A 17,063-nucleotide genomic window follows, 5' to 3' on the forward strand; every position below is an offset into this window, starting at 1 on the left:
TTTGTTCCAACATTTCACAGAATAAAAAAAAGCTAGACGTAGCTGTTAAAATAATACTAGAAAAACACTTAAAAGTGCAAGGTCTGAAGTCTGAAGTCAAGGTAAGGTGATAGGGAAAGTGAATATTATTCAACATTTTCCTCACCAGGTCGTACCCGCTCTCTCAGACTCCTTTCATGACTCTGATGATCAGCTGTGAGAAATAGTTAAACATAAGACCATATCACACTTATCTTGAGTCCAGTCAGTCAATTATGTACCAAACGTAGGTCCAGAAACATCTTCCAGCCAAGCTTGTGAGACAGCTTACATCAGCACGAGTCATAAATACGAAAACTTTAAATTCAAAGCAGCAGCCCCCGGTCAGGCAGATAGTGCAAAACAGTGACGTTATGCCAGTGGTTTTCAAACTGGGGTCCGTGGCCCCCTTGGGGGCATGGAAATGGATCTGGGGTGCCACAGATTTTGTGCCATAGAAATTCATCATAGATTTAATGCAATCAAACATTAAAAAATAAGACCACCAACCAAAGGAATTGATGTTCCAGCATTGTTTAACTCAATATGTTTTTGGTTTAATAAAAATTCTAAGTTCAAGATTACAAGTCTTTATATGGGGGGCTGCAAAGCAATGCATTCTACACAAAGGGTGCCTTACAACAAAAGAGTTTGAGAACCACTGCGTTATGCAAACGGTGGCGAGGAACCCAAAACCTCAATGGAGAAATAAAATTCGGGAGAACCCAGGCCCTACCAGTTCCCCTCCCCTCTGGGAAAACTGCAGCATCTCTACAAGTTCGACAGTGTTTGCCTAACTAGGCTAAATAAAAAAGAAAATAAAAATAGTAAAAAAGGTAGATCATAATAGTTTTACAAATATCATCAATATATCATCAATAATCTAAGCAGCTGACAATATTTGAAGTGTGTTGTAATGTTTACAGTTGAAGTATTTAAAGAATCAGACCCTCCAATCTCTATATAATAACAGTATCCCTGATTACTGCATGTAAATGGCTCTGCGGATAAGCAGGTGTGCGTGTTATATATACAGTTTGTGATACATGTACATATTTTTACACGTCTCGACTAATGTTTTCGCCATCTTGTACTTTACTACAGTGCTCCACCTATTGGTCAATTCTAGTATTTCATTCACACATAAACATGATATTCCACCATAGGGCAAAAGTTATTGTCAGAAAACATAATAAACAAAGACATTTAAAATCAATTATTTTTTTATTGATCTTGCTGTAACAGTTTCCACTGGCATTGGCATTTTATTCAAATTAAACTGAACCGGGTCTCAGAGAAAGAAAATATACTTTTACATTTCTGCCACATTAAAACACCCCCATCCAAAAAAACACGTGTACAGAGCTAAATGCATTTCTGCTACTTACAAAGACTCAGGGAATGTATAAAGCAGTGATATTTTTCAAAATCTAAATGTTTATATTTCAGAGTGGGGATTTGACAACTCAAATCTATTACAGAAGGGCAGTAAATATAAATGTCCTTTTAATCTTTATTACTAAAAATGCTAATTTCCGAAACCTGAAAGGGTTAACAGCGTGTATTTTAAGGATTTAAATTCAATTCACCAGTATGACTTATTTAATAGAAAGATTAAGTGCAACCGAAGTGAAACCTAACCCCTTTTTAATTCAACCAACCCAATACTCGTATTACAAACATTACATTGATGTAAGTCCAAATCGTTCCATCTCTGTAAGAAAGTAAAAGATATTAAACATGTTTCCAAAAATATAAATGTTTTCTAGAAAAACATATCTTGATTTTATTCTCAACTTAACAGGGAAGAATAAAAACAAATCAAATGGAATTATTCCTGTCTTAAGGTATGTAAGGGAACTGCATTTGACATAGCTGCTCAGCTTAGTAAAGTAAGGCATGGATACAAAGGCGAAGCACAAGAGATTGTTTTGAGAGAAAGTCAATCTTTCTCTGCTCCAAAGAATAACTCAAACAAGAAAAATATGAGAATATGTTGTAACCTCTTTTAAGCCACTTTGAATAATCTATTTGTTGAATTATCTTTCAATATTAAACAAAGCTTCTTCCACAAGATTTGGCATCCCGAAAAAGTGAACTCTAATGTTTGAAGGATGCTGACATGTGAAATGAAGAGCAGATTAAAACAACATGCATAGAAGAGCATAAGAAAGATTCAATTCAAGTTTTCAAGATTTGTTGACGCGAATTAAAATATGAATGTCTGGTCACTATAAAATTATCCATCTTTGAAAGATGATTTGAACTTTCACATTCTGTAGTTTTGAAAAAGACAAAATGACCAAACATTACTTCAGTGCTTTTCTACGTTTTGATTATCAAGGTTTGTAAGAATTTTTTAATTGTAAAGTGACAGCAGATGTCACAGCTGATATTAATTTTAAATATTCACTGCTATTACTCCCTTGAAAGGGGCAGTAAGATTTGTACTTGTGAGGTACAAAGCACAAGTACTTCCTGAGACCAGCTCTATTAGTTATAATGTTTTCTTAACTATGTGAAATCCTTATCCAGTCCAACAGCAATGGGTATCGTCTACCTTTGACCAGAAGTGTTTATCACATACAGTGACTACAAAGCTGATGTTGATGCTTCAAGCATTACCTGAACTTACTCGCCACGCAAGCTAGGAATAAACTGTACTGTTATCAGGATGAGTCTGAACTTCGCAACCGTTCTCTGACCAAAAGTAACAGTCTCAACATTGAAATTGTTACAAGATGTTTTCAACCCTAACCTTTACTTTAAGAAAGGATGAAAGAAAATCAGAGTTGACATTTCAGTTGACTGAAAAGGTGATTATAAGGGAAATTCTGCATAAACCTAAAATGTATGTGTATTTGTTTGGCATCATGATTCAAATGATTGTTTATGGTCTGTGGTATGACAACTATGAACTATTTTTTATGAACTAAACAAATACCTGAAAACCTTGAAATCCCTAAATAAAGTAAAAAGTATACAGATGTCTAAATGATATAAAATACTTGGAATGAAAATGGATTTTTTTTCAATTTTAATCTTAAATTATGATGATAATCCTGCTGTTACTCATTAGCATTAAAGGGACAGTTCACCCCAAAATGAAAATTCTTTCAACAATTACCCACCCTTAGGTTGTGCCAAGCCTGTACAAATGTCTCTGTTCTGCTAAACTCAAAGCAAGATATTTGTAAGAATGTCAGTAACCAAACTGATCTCATACCCCATTGACTACTTTAGTATTTCTTTTCCCTGCAATCTGAGGGTGAGTGTATGATGATAAAATTTTCATTTTTGGGTGAACTATCCTTTTAAAAGAAAAATCAAAAACCCCATTGAAAAGAAAAGATAACAAATATTAAATTTGGGAGAGCATGTACATATTGATAACTGTTTTTTTCGACTTGACTGTAAGTGAGTTTACTTGTGAACAAAGTAGACTGCAGTAAGTGCCTTTAAAAGGTATCCGCTGTAACAGTGTACTTTGAAAACAACTATCAGCAGTGCATCAGAGATTCAGCAGCAAATCTCTGATGGCAGATTTGTTTATGATTCTTTACAGTAAATTGGTAAGTCCGGGCACTACAAATACAGTATTTTGTCTCTTGCTCTGTGACATAAGCAAGTACAGCTGATGGTAACCCTGAAACTTAAACAGAGCAGGCTCATAGGTTAACTTTCAGGGCTCCAGAAGCCCCACTGGGCAAACATAAGTCATTTATCTGCATGATTATACAGCACCCCGCAGCTAGAGAGAGCTAAAGGAGAGGGCTCACAACATTGGTTTCTACAAGCCAAGCCACTGGCACACAGGTACCAGGTAAATAATCATTCTTCATGTTGGTTTCTCTTCTTTAGATGTCCATCTCAAACTGAGAATCGTCACCTGTGAAAAAATTATGTGCAAATGCACGACTATTAGCAAACTAGAGAGAGTCAAAAGATCATAACAATTATGGTCTATACTGTATATTTATTTCTAGTCTAAACATGACTCCTTATTTTACCCGTTTGTGTAAAAAAAGATGACAGATTTCAAAGCAGGGAGGAGCACGTAGATAAATGTAAGACTAACCTTGCCCTGGTTTGGCATCATGATTTTTGATGTTTTTAGCTTCATTCTTCTTGTTTTCATTCAGGATGTTTTTGCTCGTCACTCCTGGGATAACTGGCAGGTGTGCTGGTGGGGTCTGGGCAATGGGTGAGTTACGCCGGTCTAACAGGAATTTACGATCGTAGATGATTCGGGTACCTGCATTGGCATCACAACTGTCAGGATGGCATACTCATTTGAACCAGTTAATACAATACTAATCGACAAAAAACAGCCTATGACATAACAAGTCAAGCCTACAGCAATGGAAACAATTACTAATTTAGTATGACTGGTCACAACAAACAATACATTATTTCATCAATACAAAACCTTTCTGTTCAACACAAACAAAAAGAATAACAATGGCTATTATTTTTACCCTCCTTCTGGATGCATTAAACTAATGCATTCCTTTGTTCTGCTCTATTCTGTCAATCAGCCACCGCGGACCAATCACAGGCGCTTGTCGCTGCTGTTTTTGTTTTGAACGAAGTTACATGGCCGTCTCAAATCCAAGCAAGCAATCTTCCTGGATATTTTGGTCACCATCTATTTAAACCTCCTTACACCATTATGCATTTTTGTCCTTACCCAAACTACAACATGCCAACCAAACAACATTGACTTCAATGCTCAAAAATGCTGTCTATATGATGTCAAGGCTACGATAGGCCACCATCTAACTTTAGACTGTCATCACCATTCAAATTACAACCAGAAATCAGTCTCAGGCGGGCATTACCTCCCGGGGTGGTAGAGAATAAAGTGCCCCCTGGAGTGGTGCAATAGTCGTGAGGTAGCTGCGTTGAGTCGTTGATCAGCACCGTCCTGGTCGGGATGGACCTGCTTTCACTAAACTGACGGCTGGACGACATTGCTCGTGCTTCGGGTGATAATCAGAGTCGAGCAATAAGTTATACCGATGGAAGGTGACACCTCGGGCCCTTTACCCTCTCTTTTTATCGCTTTCCAAGGCTTTCTTAACGTTCAGCTCGTCCTCCCAGCCGTCAGCACCAACCCCTCCCTCCGCCAGACAGGAAGCGAAGAGCGCTGGGCGGATATGACGTCAACGGGGAATCGCGTCACGTAAACTCCCATCCATTCCACACATGCGCACCAATCACATTCTAATGTTTACAGCGCTAGTGCTGCTTTGTCAACAAGCGTAAGAAAATCACGTTTAATCATTTAATCTAACACAATAATAATCAATAATTGTTTTAATACAAATTTGAGATAAAACTTAGGGCAATAGTTGACTGTAGCTACCGTACAAACTACAAAACACATCACATGGTAAATACAAGTTTGGTGTATTTTTTATTAAAATGCGTAATATTATTGCAAGAATCTTATAAGTGATATTACAACAGTTTGATGTTTGTCAGAAAGAAAATAAAAGCTTATATAGAAATCTAATAGATTCACAATGCTTGCATTGAGAGACATACGCAACACAGTGTCTGCGCATGCGTGATTTCCTCTAGCTTAATCGCAGGGTGTTGTACAGTCTCCCGGAATCACTACACAACTGAGCGTGCAACATGAGTTTCACCATTGAAGAAAGAGGAAACCCTAACACTTTAAGCTACAGGGTGTATTTCAGTAAGTGTTAATGGTGTTCTTTAGTATTTGATGATGAGTAGTTTGTATGGCGAGGGTAGTTTATTGAATGACGATGAAAGGGGGTGGGCCGCAAGTCCCACGTGTCGTTTTTCCTTGCGCCATTCATTAGCTAAAACTTAACCAAATGAGCCGTAAATTCAATGGTTTTATGATTGGAGGTTGAAATATGATGTTTTATTAATGACTATTAATTGTTGGGTTTGATTAAACGCCATTTTGTATAGGTACTTAACTTAAGTTAAACCTGTAATACCGGCTTTACAGTAACGTTAGTGACAGAAAGTGGCAAGTTATAGTCTGCTGTATGTTCATTAATACCATGTAGTGCAATATTTATCAGTCTGTGTAATAGTGTCTTGTAAGAATTGTATAAATGCGTAAATGAGGCTGTGAAATACACATGAGAGTTGCATCATATTGCATCCTTTTGAATGTCCTTTTCTGTTTTCAGATTTTGTCTTAGAATTAGCTTTATCTAAAATAAAGTCTTTTTTATCTCGAAGTGGGGCGTGTTTTATATATTTGTTTAGTTGCCACCTGCGAAATAGACGTCCCACCCTTAGCAGAAGGATTAAAGGTTTAAAAGTGCACACAGTTCATGAAATGTTTGGATTGGTATGTCAGGTGCACAATGTGGCTTTATAAGTGATCAAATGTACAATTCCCTGAATCATACACCTGTGATTGTACATAGAAGTTGATATATAATTGAAACTTTCCTTTTTATATAGAAAGCTCAGATGGAAAATACATTTCACCATTCCATGACATACCTATGTATGCAGATGAAGCTAAGGTAAAGTATCTTAAAATACAATATTCTTACGTTTACATTTAGTCATTTAGCAGACGCTTTTATCCAAGGCATCCTACAAATGGAATCAATTGGAATAACAGAAGGATTACAAAAAGCTTAAGTGCAGTAAAAAAATGGTCTCATATAGCCCACCATAATATACAAAGCTATATTTATAATATGTTTTTACGACAATGTAAATGTCTCCTGTGAGAATCATTTGGCACTAAATGGTCTTTTTATAATCTAGAATGATCTCTATCAGTTCCTTTATCATGTTTACTTAATAGGTGAAGGGACGTAGTGTCATCATTAAAATACTTTGTACTTGTCTGTTATCTTACCTTTGTAACTTGGTCAGTGTCATCATTTTTACATGATAATATAAATAATTTTTTTCTTTTTTACAGACGTTGTACAGTGCAATTGCTAAAGAAATTTCTCCTTTCTTTCTTTTATTTGCTTTGCAGAATATTTTCCACATGGTTGTTGAAGTGCCAAGGTGGACAAATGCAAAAATGGAGGTATGACAACAATACAAAAAGTTAACTGTTTGTATCTGACAGATCGTTTTTTTTTTCATTTGTGGACCTATGCAAGGAGGTCCCCACCTAAGCAATATCCAAAATCAAATATTTTAATACTGTTAACTTCCAGAGGTTACTTTACCATGATTAGAAATCCCACTGCACTTTGTAAGTGGATGTTACAAGGTCATATATTTACATAGAGATAAATATGTGGTTATAGGACAGGTGCATTGTAATGCTAAATATTTTTGTTCCGTATTTAAGTTTACTGTATATTGACTAAATGGAATATCACTCAGTAAGTGTGTCTGTGAATTTTCTGCCATTCTATAAGTCACCATTATGGTTCTCTTTCAGCTCGCTACAAAAGACCCTCTAAACCCAATTAAGCAAGATGTGAAGAAGGGTAATTTGCGTTATGTGGCCAATGTTTTCCCACACAAAGGCTATATTTGGAATTACGGAGCAATCCCACAAGTAAGCCAAATAAACATGCACTGACTATGTACATGTAACACGCCATATAAAACAAATTAGGGATTTAAAAATCACATAAAATACAATCTCCATGTACTCCATCACCTTTAAGTTTTCCAATTAAAGTTGCTGTCACTGTTTTTCATTGCTGATGTACTGTTCAAAATAATACAGTTTCAATATAAACTTTGTGTATGCTAATTTTTCTGACAGACTTGGGAAGACCCTGGGCACAAAGACAATGACACAGGGTGTTGTGGTGATAATGACCCGATTGACGTCTGTGAAATTGGTAACAAGGTATCAGTATTTTGTTTGTTCAATATTTTGAAATGTTCATTAGAACAGAGGAAAGTGGTCATATAATAGGCTAATTTACTTTCCTTGGATAGACAAACTTCATTCAGGGTGATCTTTTTAGGTTCTCTCCCATGGAGATGTTGTCAAAGTGAAAGTCCTGGGAGTTTTGGCAATGATTGATGAAGGTGAAACTGATTGGAAAGTCATTGCCATCAATGTTGATGACCCTGAGGCAAAAGACTTTAACAGTAAGTACAGACACAGTTCCCAGTTGACTCATAAGAGTGACGAAGATGTGTGATTGTTCCTCTGCTATAAAATATAGATATAAGCGATGTGAGGAGACTCAAGCCAGGCTACCTTGAGGCCACAGTTGATTGGTTTAGGAGGTACAAAGTACCAGATGGAAAACCAGAAAACCAGTTTGCATTCAATGGAGACTTTAAAGACAAGGTATGTCGTTCAATAAATTCACAAACTGTCAGTCCAAAAGTTCAGTCTTCTGAACAAATTTCTTATACTTCACAGGCATAAATGTGCTAAATAATACAGAGTTTTGTCCTGTAGATGTCTTTTTCAACCTACTTTACATCACTGTTAATATGCTACACGTATTACAGGACTTTGCAATTGAGACAATCAAAACCACCCATGGCTTTTGGAAGGCACTTATTTCACAACAGACCAGTGGTGGAGACCTAAACTGGTAAGGCAATGTTGCTCTTAACAGTCTTGACATAATTTCATAATATTATAATATACATGCATATGTAAGAATGTACACAAAATGTGCTTATGGTTTTTTTTGCATTGATATTTTATTGTAGCCATCACTAGCTGCGTTTACATGGACCGTCCGGTCCGTTAACACTCAAGATCAAGCTGTCTGTACGATTTTGAAAAATATTTATTGTTGTGTTAACTTTATCGTTATATCTGCTACACTAACACATGACAACAACAAAGGTTATCCCATCTTTGGGAAATTGAATCCGGTGGTTTTTACAGTCATGGCTGCGGAGTGTTGGGCCATTCTAGTCAACTGTGAGTGACGTTAGTAGACCGCTCCAAGATGACGAACATGTCTACATGCCTGGAGCGCTTGAATGCTGCATCTAGTTATATATATCTATGGTTTGAAGCATCAAATGAGCAGCTGTTGGCATAGAAACCAAAAGCCATAGATCTGACAATGTGGCACAAATTTTTATTTGCTTCATCTATAAATGAACAGTAATATTTTTACGCATTTAAAATGTTTTAACTGTTTACCTGGAGTGAGATTTTAATCGCAATTTCTCAGTTTCTTTTAAAAATATGACACATTTGCAGATGTACAAACATACTAGAATATCTAATCATAAAATCTTTTGTATTCATAATTACAGAACATCTATTTTATTTACATTTCAACAATCACTCAACTATTTAAGTGAAAGAACAAGCACTTTGATATATCATACTTTAACTGTTTGCCATAATAAGAAAGTTAATGGAGTCTTTGAAGTTTTACATTTCTTCTTCTTTCACTGTTTAGCAAGAACACATGCATCTCAGGAGGAGACAGTCCTTTCTATTGTTCGGTAGATGAAGCCAAAGCAGTTGTTGACGGAGTAAGAACATTTTGTTTTATTACCAAGATTTTATTTTGATGATTTACAAGTATCATATTATATTGCATTTTAATGGTGCCCTATGTGATTTATGTGATATGGTAACATATACATTTAGAGTGACATTTTCGAAGATTTCTGCTTTCCTTTGTTTATTATTCCGCATAGTGTGATAAATATCTGTTTGTTCTTTATGTTACAGTCATGCCCGTGTGGAGATGGCAGTCTAATTCCTTGCTCAGGTTTGCTTTTTTTTGTCTTAAACAAATATAACTTTTCACTATCGTGCAATATTTACATGGTTCTTTCTTTTTTTCAGTTGACAAATGGTTTTACTATGCGAAGAACTGAGGAAGACAACACTTTGGATGGACCAGTCTGATCACATGTTTAGAATATCTGTATAGTACAATGTACATTTTAGAAAGACATAAGTACACTTTGTAGGGGGGACTGAAAGTCACAAATACAGTTAAAAGTGCAAATCAATGTCTTAAGTTAAGTTTCCTGTTTAATAAAGGCTAGATATTCTGTTTAACAGATACTAAATTTAGGAAGCAGTCTGGTCAAACTCAGGTACTGGAACATTCTGAACAATTGCTTTAATAAAGCTTTTCACAATGATACTGCTGTTGTAAAATATTTTTTTGAAATGATGTATAATGTCTACCCTTAGGAAGATTTTATTAACATTTACATTTACTCTACATATATATATATATATATATATAGACAATAATGTAGACATTGTTGTCATCTACATGCATGAGTGATAAGCATGTGTGAGCTTTTATAATAACAACTATAGTCTCTAAGTCATTCCCAAAGTTTATATGGTCCTTTAAACAGCTGCTGCAGCAAAAGCGCGCAGTCAGCCGTCAATTGATAACCTGCGAAATTTCGATTCTTATTTTTGTTTACATTTTAACAGTAATATGGGTCAGATCGCGTCAGCTGTGTGTCACATTTATCATTTAGCAACCAGATTCCAGCTGATAAAGTAGAATTTAAGTGAGACCACCCTTTACAACTACGCAGTTCCGGTTAAACGTCAATGTTGGATCGGCGTTCAACAGCACAACACAGTGAGCGGACTGCTTTACTTTAAACTCGGACCCTTCCAGGTTTGGCATATATGTTTTTGTGTGACGCATTGTCGTTTGTAATACTTCAGTGTTACTGACGCATTTTTTTGCGGCTGGTAAAATAGCTTTACCGGATTAAATGCACAATAACTTTCAACACAAAAACACCGAACACGGTCTCTGTGTAAAAGAATGTGTTGAGCTACACCTGTTTTTCACCCATGCGCAATGCAGTGCCAGGTTTAAGCTTTATTTATTTTTTCATTTAACATGCGCATTTGGCCCTTATTTGCTCTGTATTGCAAAGCGCGTCTCCAGTGAACGGACGCGTTCCTGGAAAGTGCGCGCTAAACATTTGGTCTCAAAACGAGCGTATACAGTGACAATTACCTGAAGAGGCATATGAAATATAAACATTATTACGTATATTCTTCGTTATTTGCATGACAAAATACATGATCATACAGCATGCTACTAATGTATAGAAACAGTGGAACATAAGGCTTAGAGTTTCTTTCATTTGAGTGACAGCAATGTCTGTGCGCTATATCCATGGCGTCAAGTGACAAGGTCTCGCAACTAGAAATAGTTTCTTGCTTGTTGTATGCAAGGGTATGATATCTTTGAGAGTTCGCATTGCTTTTCTTCAAAGTATAGGCCTACTTGAAGTTAAGGCTTTTACTTTTACCGAATGTTCCAAAAGTGTCTGTCTGCAGCAAAAATGCAAAGCCACAGAAATAGCAAAACAAACAATTAAGTATATTGTAAGAACACTTGTTTACAACAGGTTTTAAGAGCTTAAGAGCATGAACTGTTAAAGAGTCATGTGTCATTTATATATGTTAAAATAGATCAAATATATAAAGAATTTGGTGAGGTCTCGTAACTAAAAAGGCAGGGTGGTTAATAGCTTTGAGGCTTTTACTTTATTTTCTTCAATATACTTAGGTGAATGTTTATGCAGACATGCAAACTGTATAACCAACTGTGGGGGTTATTTGTTATTGGTATACGGTTCATCACCTTTTTACAGTACAGTAGCTTATTTTGTAGTAAACAACACCTTCTAAAATTATTGGACTGTACAGTTTTGCCAGAGAACAATTCTCTCATTTTGACATCATTTTATTTCAGGGACAAAAGGACAAAAATGTCTTTTATATTTAATTGGCTCTACAGAGGCTTCAGCAGTGTCTTACAGTTATTAGGTAAAGTATCAGTCTGAAGTTAAAATGCTGATGGGTTTAGCATAAACTTTGCCCTTCAGTGTTGATGCAACAATTGGCAGGCACAACTTTATTTAACTAAACGATGTATTTTCCCTTCCTACTCTCATTCGTTGTAGGATTATATAAAAAGTCTGGGAAACTTGTTTTTCTTGGATTAGACAATGCTGGAAAAACAACATTATTGCACATGCTTAAAGATGATCGACTAGGGCAGCATGTTCCAACACTTCACCCTAGTAAGTAAAGTGTTCTTTAAGTACTACATAATCCTTTTAATGAATAATGCATACATTAAAATGAAATTTACGTTGTACAGTGAAGAAACCAATGTACACAATGTGTTGTGTCCTGTTTGTGCTCTGTACTCTAGCATCTGAGGAGCTGTCTATCGCTGGAATGACTTTCACAACATTTGATCTTGGTGGTCATGCTCAGGGTAAATGTGGAGATATTACTTGGGTATCTTTTTAAAAATGCTTTTCTTAACTGGCATAATAAACAAGGATTGTGGTCCTAAAATGTATTGCATTAAAATACATTCATCAGTACAATCATTTTAGAAATTCTGGACACAATGTAACAAACCACTCTTGTCTCTGTTCTTTATTCTCTCAGCAAGAAGGGTTTGGAAGAATTATCTACCCGCAATAAATGGAATAGTCTACCTTGTTGATTGTGCTGACCATGAACGCCTACTTGAAGCCAAAGTTGAGCTGGATGTAAGTATTTTTTTTACATTAGACCTACTCATACATTTACATTTTGCACTAGTTTATATTATTATCGGACATACTTCCTGAATCATAGGCTCTCCTAACTGATGAAACAATCTCCAATGTGCCAATCCTTATTTTGGGGAATAAAATTGATCGTCCAGAAGCAGTAAGTGAGGATGCCCTTAGAGGAATGTTTGGTCTTCATGGACACACCACTGGAAAGGTAAGTTAATGGGGAAATATGTTGCAGTAAAATAACTTGATTATTATCTGGTCAGTAAATAGAAGATGTATTATAAAGTGTTGCAAACTGTTTAGCAATTAGAGATATTAATATCATATCTATTAAAATGTTCTGGAGCTTTACAAGTTTATTTGTTTCTATGTGTCTACACAGGGAAATGTGTCACTAAAGGATCTCAACCTAAGGCCGATGGAAGTGTTTATGTGTAGTGTGTTGAAGAGACAAGGATATGGTGAAGGTTTTCGATGGCTTTCTCAGTATATTGATTAGCATGTTAAATGTCATGATTTATAACAATATATTTATTAAAATCCATATACCCTTAGTTATTCATTAATAAATTGTCTTATTAATTAATCTGGTAATAAAACTATAGGAAACAGGGGTGTTGTATATTTAGTTATTTGAGCTTTTAAAATCCAGTGTGGATATAGAGTAGGCCTCTTAGATAAACATTAATTTAATGTGTATCTAAGCAAGTAACTTTTTAAAGCATTTAAAGATGCTGTTTACTTTTCTTAAAGCAGGGATATAAAACAAAATGAGAGTAGTTGATGTATATGGGTAATTGAAAAAGATATTGACAGTGGTACAAAACACCTACTTTTACCTTCATGTCAGTAACGTATACCCTGCCACACAGTTGTTCATTTGAATCATGGACTTTCATTCAGGTCATTGTTTGTGCTGTGATACATTTTGATGACGTAAAAATCATCAAATGACACAAAATCAGTGTTCTGTGTTACATTACCTCTGTGCCTTAATGCTGGTGGTCTTTAATACAACTTTTCAGCTTCATTTTTCACCTATACAAAATAACTTTTGAAGTGCTGAGGTGTTTTACCAATGTATACATACTCATTAAAGTGATATAATATTTTTGATTCGTTTTTAATATTTAAACATGAAAATGTTTGCTATTACACTGTTGTGATACTTTAAAAACAGTCCTGTTTTATTCAACGTTGGATCTATGTATCCGCATTGGCCTGTTTAACTACAACACCAGACTACCTGAATAATCAGTGCAATAAGTACTTTTTGACTGTCAGCTGTGATTTTGCAGCTTTGACATGAGAGTACAGAGGCTTTCTTTATTTCATAGAAAATATACCTGTGCAATATGAAAACGTGTCATTACTGGCTCTCTTGCCTGTAAATAGGTTTATGTGAAATGCTGGCTGTTGAAATGGCTAATTGTGTACATGCAACTTGTAACACAATATGTAAGCGTTACAAATAAAATATGAATGCAATACAATATGTGGAATTTCCTTCTGTACATTTTTAACGTTCTTATATTTTTTCGAAGCATGTATGAACCATATATATATATATTTAAAAATAAGAAAGAAAACTTTTGATTTTAATCTTAGTTATGTAGGCTAAACAGCAATTGGTCCAACGCGGAAAGCAGATCGACGCGCTATATGATCACGTGATAACGTCTACACCAATCAAATCATATCCGGAAATTCCGCAGGTGAAGATTACATGCTGGGGTCGTACAACTTGGGTGGGTTGGTTCGCCGATATATTAATACAAATTGGGAATTAATTAGCTTACTTTAATTAACTAACTACTTACTTTAAAGAATCGTTTCAGCACGTCGGTTGACACATCTGTGGATGTATGTAGTAGGCTAATGTAACAATGTTCCCGTGTTGCTCTTTAAGGTGCGATAACTCATGCCCTGCACGCCTATAATAACTAGCATTATTTTTTTATTGCGGTTATTTTTAAAATCCATGAAAAATGAAGGCTATTGAGGAGTCGTGTTGTGTTGTCACAGCATCTGAGACGCACCTCGACCTCAGTCCTGATTCTCAGAATAAAGCATTGAGTTGTAGTGGAGTGTTTGTAAACTCCCAGTCTGGAATTGTAGTCTGCACTGGCATTGTGTTTTCTGGCTTTATAAATGAACATTTCGCGAAAAATGATTTAAAACCCTTGTATTCTGAACATTTTTGTAAAGACATGAAAGTGTACGTAGATTACACAAAGCGTACTGACGTTTCCGGAAACTATAACCAGAGCATAACGGACCGACCCGACGTGATCCGCCAAGAGGCGAAAATGTTAATGATGGTTAACTGTTTAGAGTTTCAAGACGCATTTCATAAAATCTTCAAAAGGGCAGATAACTGGGATTTTTATAGTGGCGGTGAGGACACAGGGGCTCAGGAAGACTCCAGGTTTCTAAGCTGGTTTGCTTTTCTTCAAGTGCCTACTTCATCCACCTATAGTGAATCTGTGCCATGGTTGAAGAGTTGCAATCTTAAAAAGGGATTTGCTGTCCTTGCCTGTGGATCTCCTTTTGGTGGTCTCTGTCCAGATCTTTTCATGAACACCATCAGTAAAGGTATTGTGAGTAATCTCGCCGGAGATGAAAATGCACTGATCCTGACTGATGCCCGCTGCTTGCCTGGCACCGAAGGAGGAGGACTGTTTGTTAGTCAAGAAGACAGAGCTTACCTTGTGGGTTTGATCATTTCACCACTATGCTGGAAGTCAGAGGAATGGATTGGGTTGACATTAGTGTGCTCAGTTCATTTAATTCTGAAAAATATGCTAAAGGCTGTTGAGTCTCAGGAGTCACAGACAATGCCTTCAGAGTTCATCAATAAGTCTCTTCAAGCACCATTAACAAACAATGTCAGGTCAGTGTGTGTACATTACCCAGATGTGGCACTGATCGATGCTGGTTACTTGTGGGGTTCTGGTATACTGCTAAACCAGCAATTGGTACTGACCTGCAGGCATGTGGTGAAAGACAAATCGGTGCTTACAGTCAAAGCCAACATGGGAGGAAGGTATGCTGTACTTTGAATTTATGCAAACTGCTATAGAAAATACAAATATTGTTAGTCTTTGTTAAAATGTAAACACACGATTCTTTATGAACGCTATCACCATCTCTTTTGCAGTAACAAACATACACATTTTTTTGCGTCACAGATTTCATACAGTGAGTGGTAAGGTGCTGTTCTCATCAGCACCATCATCTCCCTATGATATTGCTGTGGTGAAGCTTCAGGAGCCCGTCTTGAATTTACAGACTCCCGGGTTTGCCACACATTTTCACCCAGGTAGAGTGCACCCATTTAATAACAACTTTTAAAATGAGACTTGAGATTTCTGAGGGACGAACAGGAAAACTGTCTCCAAACTTGCCTTTATTACATGGAGATTAATTTACATTTATTACATTTATTGTTTTAATGACATAACTACAATATAAATATATAGCACATTAGCTAACATTAACATTCGTTTTGCATGTACTTTCTCCCATTTTCTGTCTTTGTTCAGGTGAGGATGTAGTTGTCATCGGTTACGGGGCTTTAGGAGGTAGCTCTGGACCTTCCTTGACATCAGGGATCTTATCCAGAGTCATCACCCATCAGTCACAGCCTGTGATGTTGCAAACTACATGTGCAGTACAGTCTGGAGCCAGTGGTGGCGCTGTTGTTCGTCCTAGCACTGGGGAACTATTGGGTAATATCATTCATTGTCTCAGCCAATGGTGTGAATGTGGGGTGGGGCTACTTTTCTGAAAACGGTCATTATTTTTGCAGTTCTTTTTTGTACCAATAGTTGCTCAGAAATTACACAATTTAACCTTAACTGACAACCACATACATTATTCTATCTTGCCATACCTTCTCTAACCCAGAAGGGGGCACTGTGTGACCAATTAAGCATATTGTTTTCTTAAATGTGTGGACTGAAGATTTCATGCTTTCCTTTAACCTTTCTTTTATATACTGTTATTGTAGGAGTCATGTCTAGCAACACAAGAGACTTTTCAGCAAAAGTGACATATCCTCACCTCAACTTCAGTGTCCCAGTGACAGTTCTTGAGCCGCTGCTGAGACTCTTTGCTCAAACTGGAAATGCCACTGTGTTTAAGGCATTAGACAACGCAGAGGAAGATGTCAGAAAAACATGGAGACTACAGAGCATTCAAAGCAAGCTTTGATTATTCTCATCAATTCAAGTATTTGTACAAGACATTTGAAAATGAAATCATGAGTGAAAATAATCAATGCTTCATAGTGGCAGGAAGTTGGAAGAATGTGATAAAGTTTCCTAGCAGTATAACGATAACATAAATGCTGTTTTTCAGGCTTGTATTCCTGGAAAAGACATGTAGTGCATGGGTTAACATTGGGCCCAACACCTTGACTCAGGAAAAAGGGCTTGAATGATTTAAACATTCGCAAATATACCCTGCTTGAGTGCCTGCACATCTAGAGTTGATGTTTTTGTAATTTTATAGCAAATATTAGCAAATTAAAAAAGTATTTTATGATCGCTGGGAGT

At 36.3% G+C, this 17,063-nt stretch overlaps 4 protein-coding genes across 6 annotated transcripts; 3 read left to right on the forward strand and 1 right to left on the reverse strand.

The window, feature by feature from the left end:
* Positions 1-1,223: 1,223 nt before the first annotated feature.
* On the reverse strand, positions 1,224-5,153 carry eif4ebp2 (eukaryotic translation initiation factor 4E binding protein 2). The gene is made up of 3 exons (XM_056760845.1): positions 4,860-5,153; positions 4,097-4,273; positions 1,224-3,907 (listed from the first exon to the last, which is right to left on the reverse strand). The coding sequence occupies exons 1-3, from the start codon at positions 4,990-4,992 to the stop codon at positions 3,876-3,878; spliced, it is 342 nt and encodes a 113-aa protein (XP_056616823.1). The 5' UTR covers positions 4,993-5,153; the 3' UTR covers positions 1,224-3,875.
* Positions 5,154-5,261: 108 nt separating this feature from the next.
* Positions 5,262-10,085, forward strand: ppa1b (inorganic pyrophosphatase 1b). 2 transcript variants are annotated; one of them, XM_056760829.1, is made up of 12 exons: positions 5,262-5,413; positions 5,616-5,722; positions 6,475-6,539; positions 7,010-7,063; positions 7,427-7,546; positions 7,760-7,846; positions 7,968-8,094; positions 8,172-8,299; positions 8,467-8,552; positions 9,384-9,459; positions 9,662-9,701; positions 9,779-10,085. In XM_056760829.1, exons 2-12 carry the CDS (start codon positions 5,662-5,664, stop codon positions 9,808-9,810), a joined length of 876 nt encoding a protein of 291 aa, XP_056616807.1. In that variant the 5' UTR covers positions 5,262-5,413; positions 5,616-5,661; the 3' UTR covers positions 9,811-10,085. The 2 variants fall into 2 exon arrangements, with proteins under 2 accessions (XP_056616807.1, XP_056616808.1); XM_056760830.1 differs by lacking the exon at positions 5,262-5,413 and having other exon boundaries at positions 5,605-5,722.
* A 379-nt stretch (positions 10,086-10,464) lies between these two features.
* sar1ab (secretion associated, Ras related GTPase 1Ab) lies at positions 10,465-13,997 on the forward strand. Its single transcript, XM_056760835.1, has 7 exons — positions 10,465-10,583; positions 11,679-11,752; positions 11,890-12,009; positions 12,144-12,209; positions 12,389-12,492; positions 12,581-12,712; positions 12,887-13,997. Exons 2-7 carry the CDS (start codon positions 11,695-11,697, stop codon positions 13,001-13,003), a joined length of 597 nt encoding a protein of 198 aa, XP_056616813.1. The 5' UTR covers positions 10,465-10,583; positions 11,679-11,694; the 3' UTR covers positions 13,004-13,997.
* A 222-nt stretch (positions 13,998-14,219) lies between these two features.
* On the forward strand, positions 14,220-17,054 carry tysnd1 (trypsin like peroxisomal matrix peptidase 1). Of its 2 annotated transcripts, XM_056760808.1 has the most exons (5): positions 14,220-15,397; positions 15,497-15,550; positions 15,696-15,826; positions 16,050-16,235; positions 16,517-17,054. In XM_056760808.1, the coding sequence occupies exons 1-5, from the start codon at positions 14,493-14,495 to the stop codon at positions 16,717-16,719; spliced, it is 1,479 nt and encodes a 492-aa protein (XP_056616786.1). In that variant the 5' UTR covers positions 14,220-14,492; the 3' UTR covers positions 16,720-17,054. The 2 variants fall into 2 exon arrangements, with proteins under 2 accessions (XP_056616786.1, XP_056616785.1); XM_056760807.1 differs by having other exon boundaries at positions 14,220-15,550.
* The last annotated feature ends 9 nt before the right edge of the window (positions 17,055-17,063 follow it).

Source organism: Triplophysa dalaica, chromosome 11, assembly GCF_015846415.1.
Source record: "Triplophysa dalaica isolate WHDGS20190420 chromosome 11, ASM1584641v1, whole genome shotgun sequence".
In the NCBI taxonomy this organism is placed as follows: Eukaryota; Metazoa; Chordata; class Actinopteri; order Cypriniformes; family Nemacheilidae; genus Triplophysa; species Triplophysa dalaica.

Bases quoted from the DNA above. Each gene is read 5' to 3' on its own strand.
- tysnd1 (XM_056760807.1), top strand. From the start codon at position 14,493: ATGAAGGCTATTGAGGAGTCGTGTTGTGTTGTCACAGCATCTGAGACG. The intron at 15,551-15,695 runs GTATGCTGTACT...TTTGCGTCACAG, and splicing joins AAAGCCAACATGGGAGGAAG to ATTTCATACAGTGAGTGGTA. The intron at 15,827-16,049 runs GTAGAGTGCACC...GTCTTTGTTCAG, and splicing joins TGCCACACATTTTCACCCAG to GTGAGGATGTAGTTGTCATC.
- eif4ebp2 (XM_056760845.1), bottom strand. From the start codon at position 4,992: ATGTCGTCCAGCCGTCAGTTTAGTGAAAGCAGGTCCATCCCGACCAGG. The intron at 4,274-4,859 runs GTAATGCCCGCC...ATGCCAATGCAG, and splicing joins ATTCTCTACCACCCCGGGAG to GTACCCGAATCATCTACGAT. The intron at 3,908-4,096 runs GTTAGTCTTACA...ATTTTTTCACAG, and splicing joins TGATGCCAAACCAGGGCAAG to GTGACGATTCTCAGTTTGAG.
- sar1ab (XM_056760835.1), top strand. From the start codon at position 11,695: ATGTCTTTTATATTTAATTGGCTCTACAGAGGCTTCAGCAGTGTCTTA. The intron at 12,493-12,580 runs GTAAGTATTTTT...CCTGAATCATAG, and splicing joins AAGCCAAAGTTGAGCTGGAT to GCTCTCCTAACTGATGAAAC. The intron at 12,713-12,886 runs GTAAGTTAATGG...GTGTCTACACAG, and splicing joins ATGGACACACCACTGGAAAG to GGAAATGTGTCACTAAAGGA.
- ppa1b (XM_056760829.1), top strand. From the start codon at position 5,662: ATGAGTTTCACCATTGAAGAAAGAGGAAACCCTAACACTTTAAGCTAC. The intron at 5,723-6,474 runs GTAAGTGTTAAT...CTTTTTATATAG, and splicing joins AAGCTACAGGGTGTATTTCA to AAAGCTCAGATGGAAAATAC. The intron at 7,847-7,967 runs GTATCAGTATTT...TGATCTTTTTAG, and splicing joins TCTGTGAAATTGGTAACAAG to GTTCTCTCCCATGGAGATGT.